The sequence below is a fragment of the Sinocyclocheilus rhinocerous genome, unplaced genomic scaffold (genome assembly GCF_001515625.1).
Source record: "Sinocyclocheilus rhinocerous isolate Xijiao unplaced genomic scaffold, SAMN03320098_v1.1 scaffold472, whole genome shotgun sequence".
NCBI classification, from domain to species: Eukaryota; Metazoa; Chordata; class Actinopteri; order Cypriniformes; family Cyprinidae; genus Sinocyclocheilus; species Sinocyclocheilus rhinocerous.
Genome location: NW_015641089.1, coordinates 248,367 through 260,731, shown reverse-complemented (window position 1 = coordinate 260,731; position 12,365 = coordinate 248,367). Strand labels below are relative to the sequence as shown.

At 39.6% G+C, this 12,365-nt stretch overlaps 1 protein-coding gene across 1 annotated transcript in view; it reads left to right on the top strand.

Moving 5' to 3' along the window:
• LOC107754603 (microtubule cross-linking factor 1-like) overlaps positions 1-11,023 on the top strand; it is a 71,241-nt gene extending 60,218 nt beyond the window's left edge. The window contains exons 13-17 of the mRNA XM_016571114.1: positions 555-812; positions 1,809-2,123; positions 2,492-2,568; positions 3,568-5,143; positions 9,965-11,023. Coding sequence (XP_016426600.1) covers positions 555-812; positions 1,809-2,123; positions 2,492-2,568; positions 3,568-5,143; positions 9,965-10,183 — 2,445 coding nt within the window. The 3' untranslated portion in view covers positions 10,184-11,023. The remainder of the gene's footprint in view (positions 1-554; positions 813-1,808; positions 2,124-2,491; positions 2,569-3,567; positions 5,144-9,964) is intronic.
• Positions 11,024-12,365: the final 1,342 nt, after the last annotated feature.

Sequence of the window (12,365 nt, the reverse complement as noted above, 5' to 3'; positions counted from 1 at the left end):
GAATGTGAAATTAAAACCGCCAGTAGGTGGCAGCAAGTCACTGTTAATAAGTGAGTCAATGCGATTGAACCGAATCATTTAAACGATTGATTCATTCAGGAACAAAACCGCGTCATGTTACTCAGAGACGCAAAACAGCGCTGTGGTTATGTTTGGAGTTATTTTCTTTAAAAAAGCATCATATGACCCCTTTAACAAATTGCAGTTCACCGTATGCAAAAATAATAGAAACAATCATTAGTATTCATTAGACAGCAATCTGATTAAATAATGAGTCAAGAAGTTGATGTTATAAATCACAGCTGCGATTACAGTACTTTTGTCACACTCTAAATTGAAGGTCCAGTGTAATGCATTTAATTATGGGATACAGTTTCGTGCTCTATACTATACTGCTCATTATGCTAATTGTAGCATGTCATTCGGTTGTTCTATGCATATATAAAATCTGCATATCATGCATGCTATGCAACGCTAGAACGAGCAGTATGTTATTCCAAACATACCCTATGGTGCCATTTATTCTTTTTCTTGTCTTTCTGTCGTCCCTGCAGCTGCAGGATATGAGAGGAGAGTCTGCAGGCGCAGGCGCAGATGAAGGTGCAGTTGCTTCAGATGTGTTACAGCAGGAGCGGGAGGAACAGCGCTGTCTGCTGGCCGACAGTCACAGCACAGCACTGGAGCTGCGCTGGAAACTGCAGCACGGAGAAAAGTGCTGGACCCACGAGCGGAATGAACTACTGGAGCGGTTCGAGAAAGAGAGGCAGGAGTGGGACCGCAGCTTACGGGAAATGTACCGCAAAATGGAAAAGGTCCGTGGTGTAATTCCTTCTTATTTCACTCATACACATCACTCAGTACATGGTAGACGAGACATGTAAGTGTGTTCAGTGCTGGAAGGTATTAGTATTAAGCTTAATTAAATATGGCAATAATCAAGTCACCTATATTTCTATAGCGTTTAATACAATACAGATTGTGTCAAAGCAGCTTCACAGAGATAAACAGGAAAATAGCGGAATCAATCATGGAAACTCATTATTTCTTTGTGCTTCGTTGTTTGAGCAGCATGTTAACATAATCATCATGATATAATCCACTGTATTCAGCATCTCAGAGCAGCTTAGTTTATAGTAAATGCATAAAACTCTGCTTGCGCTGAGAGTTTAACATGCATTTGGTAATGCAACATGCACTAGGTTCACTTTATTTACACATTTTCAACAATTTTGTGGACAGAAGTTGCAGCATTTCAGCAGCATTACAGCAAAGGTTGAGGATTTGAAATGTTTAAAGCTTGAGGGTTTAAATATTTGAAAGTAAAGAAATTAAGAAAAAAAAAATTGTATTTTAACTTAATTAAATATTGATTTTTTTTTTATTGTGTTTATTGTAATTTACAACAGTAATATATTTATGTATTGATTTCTAATAATTAGAGTTAAATATAATAATATAATTAGAACTAAAATTATTATTATTATTATTATTATTACGTTTGATTGGGCTCCAGTTACAATGTCAAAATAAAACTTTTTAATAAAAGATTAAATATTTTATCTATTTGTATGCATGTCATGTGACCATTAACCAACATCAGAGAACCATGAACATGGAAATGTGTTGTTGAATTATAGAAATATTAATTTATAATCTCAGGAGAGACTTCAAGTAAATGTTTTATGTCTAAGGGGTTAAGCCAGCCAAAAAACCCTGCCTTAGAAGATAGTTGCCTATGTGGACAGTTGGCAGAAAGACAGCTTACTAGGTCTTGAAACAAAGCCAATATCTTCTCTTCTCCATCCCAGATGCAGAAAGATGTTCTCCAGCCAGAAGGAGGCACAGCGCATGTCTTCTCTCCTCAGGAGAGCCCCTGTAAGGCTCCTAGATCTCCACGCTCCCCCTGCACAGCCGCACACACGCATTCCCACTCCGACTCGGAGGCCACACTGGAGGAGAAGGGGGCGACGGGCAGACCCAGACCCTTTGAGGGACACCGGCCCCCAGAGAGCCTGTTCCTGGACGCCCTCTCTCTGGATCCTCTGAGCGAAGCCGAGGTGCCTCCTCCATCACGTCTGGAGAGCGAAAAGCGGTTCCCCCACATGAAGGAAGTAAGAGAGAGAGTAAGACATCAGTAAACACTGCACGATGGGGCTTATGTCATATCATGGTTTTTTTTTTTTTTATAAATGAGGTCCACTTATAATGTTGTTGTTTTTTTGTTAGCTTTTTTTTTTGCCACCAAAAGATTTTTTTTTTTTTCATGGTCATTATCCTCTCTCTGACCCTTATTATTAAACAGGCTGTTTTTGCTGCTGTAAAAGAGTTCTATATGTAAATTACCTCTTTTATGATTGGCTAACATCTTTGCATGTGAAATGAGGAAGAATTATTACATGGCAAAACTATCTGCACTCAAATATACTGCATATATTTTTAAAGCAAGTTAACAATTTGTGGCTTTTATGTTTTAACTGTGTTGTTGTTTCAGGCACTGAATGAGATTTCTGAGAGTGTGGATCCTGCCATTTACCCTGAGGAAGAGAAGAGTGGTGGCAGCCTACTCAGGTATGGTTTTTTTTTTTCAAGTATGTGTGTGTTTATGAGTATGTGTGGGCTAGTCTAAGTGAGTAAAGTGACTTTGTTCTTCTCTTAGGAACCTAAAATTCCTCTGAAGAATAGCAAAGCTTGACAAAACTTGAAAACAGCTACATAAATGGATATGCTTAGACTGTGCTGTTGTTGTCATTTCGGCAACATCTCAGGAGAATTGTGAATGGAAAGGAATGGTTTAATCTTAGTAGGCCAGAGATTAAATGTGCCAGCAACAAAGTAAAGATAACTTCATCAGTGCACGTGTATTGTTCTAATAAAGATACTTATCCTAATTGGCTGACACATTAAACCCAGCGCGCTGCCTATCTATAGAGTGCTTTAAAGTATCATCGGCATGCTCCTGATGGAGTTATTCCTATGTTCGTAGGGTTCTATGTTCCCCAGTTACCAGACTTCCATGTTCTTGAGGGTTCTATGTTCCCCAGTTCCTAGCGTCCCATGTTTCTAGGGTCCTATGTCCCCAGTTCCCAAGATCTCCTGTTCCCAAGCTCTTACGTTCTTAGGGTTCTGTGTTCCCCAGTTTCCAGACTTCCATTTTCTTAAGGTTCTATGTTCCTTAGTTTCCAGACTTCCATGTTCTTAGGGTTCTATGTTCCCCAGTTCTTAACGTCCCATGTTCCTAGGGTCCTGTGTCCCCAGTTCCCAAGGTCCCCTGTTCCCATGCTCCCACGTTCTTAGGGTTCTATGTTCCCCTGTTCCCAGGATCCATTGTTCCCGAGGTTCTATGTTCCCTAGTTTTTAGGGTCCCATGTTCTCAAGGTTAGGGGAGCATAGTGTTAACTCTGAGAACATACGGTAGATGCGCTCCCCTTGAGACACAAAGGCTATTCCAAGAAGTAAACAGCGACATTGTGCTGCTTTATAATATACTTTCTGTGAGCATTGCGTCTATCGTTGGTTACAATGTTTAGCAACACCAATGTAACTTTTCATCCATTTTTACCTCCACAGGGCGAAGTCAGTCTGCTCCATGAGTGACTTCCAGCGTTTGATGGACAGCTCCCCCTTCCTGCCAGATAAGAGCAAGCCTGGCGAGCATGAGCGGGATGATGTGACTCCTCCCCTTTCACCAGATGACCTCAAATACATTGAGGAGTTTAATAGTAAGGGTTGGGATCTGCCCACCAGTTCCCTGGCCGCTTGCCCCATTCCTGGCCCAGTAATCCCCTCTCCAGTGATGGAGGCCTGGGCAGAGAGGGCAGAATCCCGAAGGGCCGAGTCTACTTCAGAAGCATTCCAGCCAGCCTCCTGGTACCTGACCACCAGCACTACCTTGACCACCAACACCATGAGTATCCCTGAGTACTGCCAAAAGCTCCCACTCAGGGCAGCCCAGGGGGGTGAACAGTTTGGGGTGCAGGTCCTCCACAGTCCCGTTCGAGGGGAGCGGTCAGCTCCAGGCCCCCCTGAGCAGGAATACATGTTCTCCAAAGTGACCAAAGTAAAGGCAGGGGAGGTAGTAGGCGATGCTGAGGAGGTGTTTGGAGAAAGGTGGCCATGTGAGCTAAGGAGTAATTTGGAGGCAGGACTTAGGCCTGGAGAACATCCATCGATTTGCGCTGCTGTCGGGTATACCTCGTCATTAGAGCTGGAGCTGGCACGGAATCTGAGTGATGACATGAAGGAAAAGGCGTTTTCTGCTCGGAATGCCGTCCGATCATCTTCTGCATCCGGATCCAGCCCTCCGGAAAGGCAGCTACGGGACATGGCATGTCAGACGAATGGTTTAACCACACAGGGAACACAGACCACCCAGACCATCAGCGTGGGATTGCAAACAGAGGCTCTTCGCACCCTCACAAGCAGCCCTCACCGCTGTCTAACGCCCAAAGGAGGCTCCACGCCCATCTCATCTCCTTCACGTAGCCTGAGAAAGATGCAGTACTCTCCAGTCGTACAAGCCAAGTTTGAACGCCCATGCTGTTCGCCGAAATATGGCTCACCTAAGCTCCAACGGAAACCTTCTAATTCTGGCAAAGCAGAACAACCTGTTGGCCAAACCCGTGCTCCCACCCCAACAACCACTGCTCAGCAGCAAAAAGGGAACAACGAATCCGCTTGGGCCCGTTCCACTACGACCAGAGACAGTCCCGTTCACACCACCATCAACGACGGCCTCTCCAGCCTCTTCAACATCATCGACCACACGCCCATCGCATACGACCCCATTCAGAAATTCAACAAGTCCCCTAGCCGCTCTCGTCCCACTGAAGCAGGGCCTCAAGAGCCAACGGACCCCAAATCTCCCAGTGTTTGTGCTGCACAGGGGCCTGTGAGGAACTCTCGGGGCCGGTCCCCAAGCCCTGTGCAGCTGATTGTAGAGACGCAAGGCGAGAAAACTCCAGAGGTGATTAGCATCAGACAGGACCTGTCCGCTCCTCCAGGCTACACTCTAGCTGAGAATGCAGCACGGATCTTGAATAAGAAACTACTGGAGCAGAGCTTCAGAGAAGAAAGGAGGCTTTCCGCTTCATTCGCAGCTTCTCCAAACAAAACCGGAGACACAGAGAAACCAGGATGTCTTGAGGTAACTGAGAGGTTTATTTTATTCTACCTAAAGGAAGAACACTATATGCTCTTTTATAGCTTAGGAGAATGAGTTAACTTGAAAAATTTACCTTACTTTCTTAATAGTTGTTCCTGTTTGTCCTTGTAATTTGTCATCAAAATGAAGATTTTGTTATAAATTCTAACTTTTGATTTCAGACTTTAGTGTCTTGGCAATTCTGAGCACAGTTTGAGACATTGTTGAGATCTCTTCTGAAACTCTAGAGAAGACCCGTATAAGATTACTGGGGTCTTTTTCTAGCAGGAGGCCTAAGCAAATGTCTTCATTCGGTCTAATCTCATTGCTGTCTAGTAGACACAAATGAATTATTGAGATCTCATTTGTGACTTTGTTATTTCCTGCGGGTGCATGCACACTTAGTTTGTCTCGTGTTTTTAGTGTAGATTGTATATTACGGTATAAATTTGGCTGCTTGTTAAATGTTTTGGTACTTGACCAATGCAGTTTCAAGGTACAAAATTGTTATAATAAAGTATCAAAAAGTCACATTCCCAGCTGCCAAACGTTGCCTGAGCGCAGGCCTTATACATCTGAGCTGCCTGCTATAGCGCGCTGCTTTGTTGCAATGCTAACAGTAGTATAATCACATGCTGCTTGTTTTTTTTTTTATTTTGCAGTGGAACTAGCTTTCATAATTACTTTGGATGCAAGATGTTCTAATTCACCATAATAAAGTTGCATCCAGTGTTTGATGCCTGTCAACCTCTATCCATTTGGACGATTAATCCTTCACATGAAAGCATGAGACATTTGTCAACAGACAAATCAGCATTTACTGTAGGAGCGGCATCATTGCACAATCCCATGATGCTATGTTAATGGTCAAAGACACATTTGCAAATATTTTAACATCATTAAAGGCAGATGGTTCTTCGTGAGCAGTGTATGTATCTGGGATTTGTGTTTTGAACGTAATGGATATTACAAGGCATGAATGCATGCAGTACAACAGAAGAAAGGGATGAATTCACTAAACAGTTGTGCCAGTTTAGCCCACAGTGTTTCAAGTTGGCGTTGTTACAAAGTTTTATATTGGAAATGAGATGTTTTTGTACATTTTTTAATTGATTATTTCTGTTGTTTGAGACAGTCATCTTGCTGAATAAATCTGAATATCAAGGCTATTAGGAAAAGTATGGATATATTCTGAGTGTACACAAGTAAAAACATCTGTGTCATAGAGTGCATGTATCAATGTATGAGGGCGAATCTCACCAAAACATGTCCAGGTGTATTGTATTGTATTGTATTATTATATTATATTATATTATTGCACTATATTAAGGATAATTGGGCAAAATTTAAAAACAGAATACAATTTTAATATATTACAATTATGATATTAAAAATATATTATATTTTTTATTTATTTTGGAGGAGAAATATGACTTGGACAGGTTTTGTCACCAAACTTCTATATCATGCTAAAATGTTTAAATTTAAAGGACAGTGAGCTGCTTTTACAGGTTTTACCGTAGACGCCCTGCGACCCGGCCAGACTTGCCAGATCCCCGCTGTAGCTCTAACCTGAGTCTGATGTGGTTGTGTAATTTTGACCAGTGTGTTTACTCCTGTTTTTCTGGGTTGTCTCCAGAACCATACTGTCTTACTAACTGCACCCTGGGGACTGTAACGCAGCTTGCGCTCGCCGTGCAGTAAGTTCCACCGATCTTACTTGGCCTTTGACCTCACAGTGACCTCACTTGTGTTCCGTCTGACTGATTTTAATAGATTTCTCTCACCGCATGCCACACAGTTTGTAAGACACCGTATCACCGCTAGGCATTGTGGGAAATATTGTGTGTGCTTTGTTGTGGTCACACTTTCTTTGTCCTCATGTAGGTATGAGCATGCCCATCGTCTGATATTAATGACATCACCAATAAACAGTCATCCAAAAAGCCAAAATTATCCCAAACATTCATTCACATGGGGTGGGATTTCATAAGGCAAAACACAAGAAACTTTGGCTGATATATAGTGGCTCAAATTTATTGACCTATTTTAAAGATAAATAGCACATGCAAACTATTCAAGTGCAACATGTCCCAAACAGACATTTTAAAAGATAAAACTATAAACTAGTGTTTAAAATGAAAACAAAAAGTATTTGGACACTTTTTAAAGTGACTTAAAGCGATAGTTCATCCAAAAATGAAAATTGTCATCATTTACTCTGTTTCTTTCTTTCATTTGAGTTTCTTCTGCTACACAAGATATTTTGAAGAATGTTGCTAACCAAACATTTGATGGTAGCTATTGACTTCCATAGTATTTTTTTTCCATACAATGGAAGTCAATGGCTACCGTCAACTGTTTGGTCGCCAACATTCTTCAAAATATCTTCTTTTGTGTTCAATAGAATAAAGAAATTCATACAGGTTTGGAACAACTTGAGGGTGAGTAAATGACTGAATTTTCATTTTTGGGTGAACTGTCCCTTTAAGTGTACAAATACCTTTGGAGTCACTGTATCAAACTCACAAGTGGCTTTTTGGATGGTGTAACCATTTTGACTATATAATCACCTTTTTTTTTTTTTTTTTCTTAGGTACGTGTTTGTGTGTTTGTAATTGTATTATTTTTGTCCATTTTAAAGGGTCTTAACCTCACCAGCCCTACTAATGGAAACTACAGCGTAACATCTCGTGCTTTCTCAGTTCACTGTACTGTAATGTTTGCTGTCTGGTGTTGACAGGATGTGAGCGGCGCTCAACATTACTGCATGCTAGCGGTGATAGTGGTGTGTTGGGGTCGTTTGGGGTTCACTGGCTGGTGTTGGTGTTGGCTGTGCCTTTGCTACAGCATTTAACATCTGCTGCTAATGCTGGGTCTCATTTCTTAACATCTAACAGCAACTTTACGCTCGTTCAAAGCTTGCAATTATACTGTGTTTCAGGTTAATTGTTATAGATTTGTGATGCATTTCATACAGTGATATTTATATTATTTTAATATATTTTCAGTAATTTTTTGTGCTTTTGTCATTTTTATTAGTTTTTTTTATTTATTTATTTTTAGCTTTCATTTATTTTTATTTCGGTTGTAATATTTTTAGTACTTCAACTTCGAACTTAATTTATTTCATTTAGTTGCCAAGGAAACATTTCTAATTTTCTTATTTTTTTAAGTTTAAGTTTTAAGTTAATTTTATTTCAGCCTTATTTAAATGAATGATTAACAAGATGAGAAATCATTAGTTTTAGTTAATAATAACAACACTGGTTTCATGTTGGTTATGATGTCACTGGAGTGCAGAAACATTCAGGTTGTTATTTATTTATTAATTTTTTGCCTCAGTTGAACCGCAGGACTCCATTTAAATTCACTTTGTATCAGCTTCAAAGTCTCACTCAAAAACCGAACGCAGATTCAAGACGTAGTAAATCCCTGTTTCTGAATTATTCAAAGAACAGAAAATATCCACCTCTCATGCTGGAATCTCATTCATTTTTAATTAGAACTGTTTAAAATGAATCAAGCTGAAACCACGGTTTTCCTCAAAAGTCAGAAACAAACTGAGTGTTATTCTTTACTATTTGCTACAGACAGTATGAAATGGATGTTAATCCATTTTAGTTCAAAGTTTAAACTGTAAAAGCACTAATGCTTGCAGACCAGTGTTAGTCACAGAATACTTGAAGCTCACCCACAAAAGTTGCACAGAATTCCTTCAAGTCAATATCTCTCAACCACTGGCAAACTTGGACAGAAGTCCAACATTCTATATAGCACCTCAACCACCCCGAAGAACCACTGAAGAACCGCTGAAAAACCAAAAAGTTTTTGTACAGGTTTTATGGTAATGGTGCTATATAGCACCTCATCGACGCCAAAGAACCGCTGAAGAACCGCTGAAGAACCGCTGAAGAACCATACAGGGGCTTAACAGGTTCTTTACACGGTAGTGGTGCTATATAGCACCTCATCGATGCCAAAGAACCGCTGAAGAACCGCTGAAGAACCATACAGGGGCTTAACAGGTTCTTTACACGGTAGTGGTGCTATATAGCACCTTAACCACTCCAAAGAACCGCTGAAGAACCTTTTTTTTTTAGAGTGTACTATTATAGTATTTATTAATATTTAAGCTTTGCAATTAATGTTTATTTTTATATTTTGAGTTTTCATTTTAATTTTAGTTTGTTTTAGTAATTTTGTTGTGTTCTTTTGCCATTTTTATTAGTTTTAGTTTTTATTTCTGTTTAGCTTACATTTATTTTTATGTCAGTTTTACTCATTTTAGTACTTTTTTCAGTTAGTTGCAAAGGCAAGGCACTAACTAACATTTCTAATTTAAGTTTCTTATTTTCATTACTTTTTTATTTTATTTTAGCTTTATTGCAGTGAACAAAAAATGGTTTTAGTTTTTAATTTATATTTAGCTTTAATATAATCTTTATTTCAGTTTTATTTATTTTAGTACTTCAACTTATTTTATTTCAGTTAGTTGCAAAGGCAACATTTCTAATTGAAATTTCAAATTTCAAATTTTTCATTTAATATTTATATTTTATTTCAGCTTTATTTCAAATAATGAAAGCATTTTTTATTTTTTTTATTTTTTTTTATCCAGCTTTGATTTATTTTTATTTCAGTTTTAGTAGTCTTAATAATTTTTGTACTTCAACCTGAACTTAATGAAATTTCTATTTTCATTCTAGTTTTTTTTTTAATCTAATATTTTATTTTATTTCTGCTTTATTTCAGTTAACGATAACACCACTGTTGCAGACTTACCACCGACTAACAGATAAACTGTTTTCTTCCTTGACACAGGACTTGCCTCGTTCGCCAGTGGCTCCACCTCTGGACTCCTGCTTCCTGCGTCCGGCTCGTCCCGCCAACCGCCGTCCTCCGTCCCGCTGGGCCGCCCACTCGCCCTCATCCTCGCCCAACTACAAAGACCGATCGGAGATGTTCCGCTTCCCCTCGCCCGTCAGACCGGTTCAGACCATCCCGGAGATAGAGGAGCCCGGTCAGGAGGTTTTCCCTTAACCAGCCTAGACTACATCCTTCTGTGCTTTCTGTCACCTTGAGTTCAGTCAGCAACCTGTTTATCTCAACCTCAAGTATGATTTTAAAATTTCACTTCTGAAATGCCCCGAAAAAGGGAAGTGTGGTGATAAATCAGGATTGTATTTACGCTTTCACTCTCCTTAACCATCTCCCATTCCTGACCACACACGTACTACGCACACCGTCGGAGCGACGGAACCATCGAGAACCTTTCTAAAAAACATTTAACTGCCCTGCCACTAGAGGGCAGAGTTCTGTGAGCACCAGCTGAACTGATCCAATAGGAAACAGTTCCAGAAATTCCGTTTCGGAATTATCAAGGACCTGGAATGTACTGATGCAAAACACCGCAAAGTGTTCCATAAGAGGTGCCTACACACGCATGACCTCGCGACGGTCCCGTACCCGTGTGTGTCCGTGTACAATGTATGCAATACATACCACTCGATATGTGTTGGTCATTAAGCCGCAAACTTCTTTTCAGATGTTCTGAAAAATATAACTGGATAGTAATAACATTTGTCGGATCAGCATAAAAGTTTACATGTGTTGATTTATATTCATTTTGGAGGGGTGAAAATCATTTGTTAAATGATGTTCTGTGTATATAGTTTATAAAGCTATTTTCTTAATTTCTGCGTACATCCCGTTTCGTTGGAAACCTTTGATGCTTGAATTAAAAAGTTGTATTTGTAAAGAGAATTAGATCAAAACTAAAGGAGAAAACGCACACACACACACTCTCTAGTTCGACAGGGACGAATGATACATGATGTCAATCATAATGTATTTAAAACCCAATGTAAAACTGAATGTTCGACTCTGTACATGATGACAGGAGAGTATATTGACACTGATTATCCTTATGCACATTTCCCAAGTCACAAAATCCTGAAGGAATATGTGCAGGATTCCAGTTGGAAGTTTACGTCATGTTTTGAAACCAGTTGTAAAAGAGTTTATGAACTGTAACAACATGTAAATCTGCTCTGGCTGAAACATGCTGCAAAAACAAAGAAGAAAAATAAATATAAAACTCAACATGTTTCCCTCAGATCTAAGATTTAAATGCATGAATATTTATTAAGCCATCCATTGAGGCAGTCTATGATTGGTTGTTGGTTGCTTAGCAACTCATTTGTAACATTCTAACACTGCATTGTTTCATACTGTAGAAGTTTGGCAGCAAATTGTGACCCACATCCGATAATGGTTCAAAGTGATGCAAACCTATTTTCAAAATTAGAAGTGTGCAAAGCTGCTCGAACCAGGGTCAAAATGAACCCTAAAGGAATAGTTCACCCGGAAATGAACATTTGCTGACAATGTACTATGTAGATGTTTTTTCATCAGAACTGATTTGGAGAAATGTAGCATTCCATCACTTGCTCACCAATGGATCCACTGCAGTGAATGGGTGCCGTCAGAATGAGAGTCCAAACATCTGATAAAAACATCACAAAAACAAATCCATCATTAAGACTTTTTCACTGGAGTATGGAGTATAGTATTTCGGCCAGAAGTGACTATTTAAAGTTAAAACATCTTAATGATGGATTTGTTTCTTACAAACACACAGCTTTTGGCTTCTCGCGTCATTAATTGACGGACTGGAGTGGTGTGGATTATTGTGGTGCTTTTATCAGCTGTTTAGACTCTCATTCTGACGGCACCCATTCACTGCAGAGGATCCATTGCTGAGACAGTGATGCAATGCTACATTTCTCCAAATCTATTTCCATGAAAAAAACAAACTCATCTACATCTTGAATGACCTCAGCAAATTTGCATTTTTGGGTGAACTATTTCTTTTGGATTGGATAGTATCCGATAGTTTAGGATTGGTTCCAAATTGTGAGATCTATTCCACTATAGAATCCAGTGCAGGTTTCTTCTGGATGTATTGACTAGGATTTGGACAGCAGTTGTGCAGATATCATATTTGATATGCATGCCTTTAAACACTAGCACTTTAGTGCATGTACTCAGACGCTGTTGTACCTTGTGATAAAGCTCTTGATGTAAGCCCACACACACACACACACACACACACACACACACTGCTGTTCACTGCGTGTGGCGGCTCATGTCATTTTTGTTGCCATTGAATTTGCATTGACACAATTGAGAACACTTTTTAAGCCCATTATTGTACCTATTA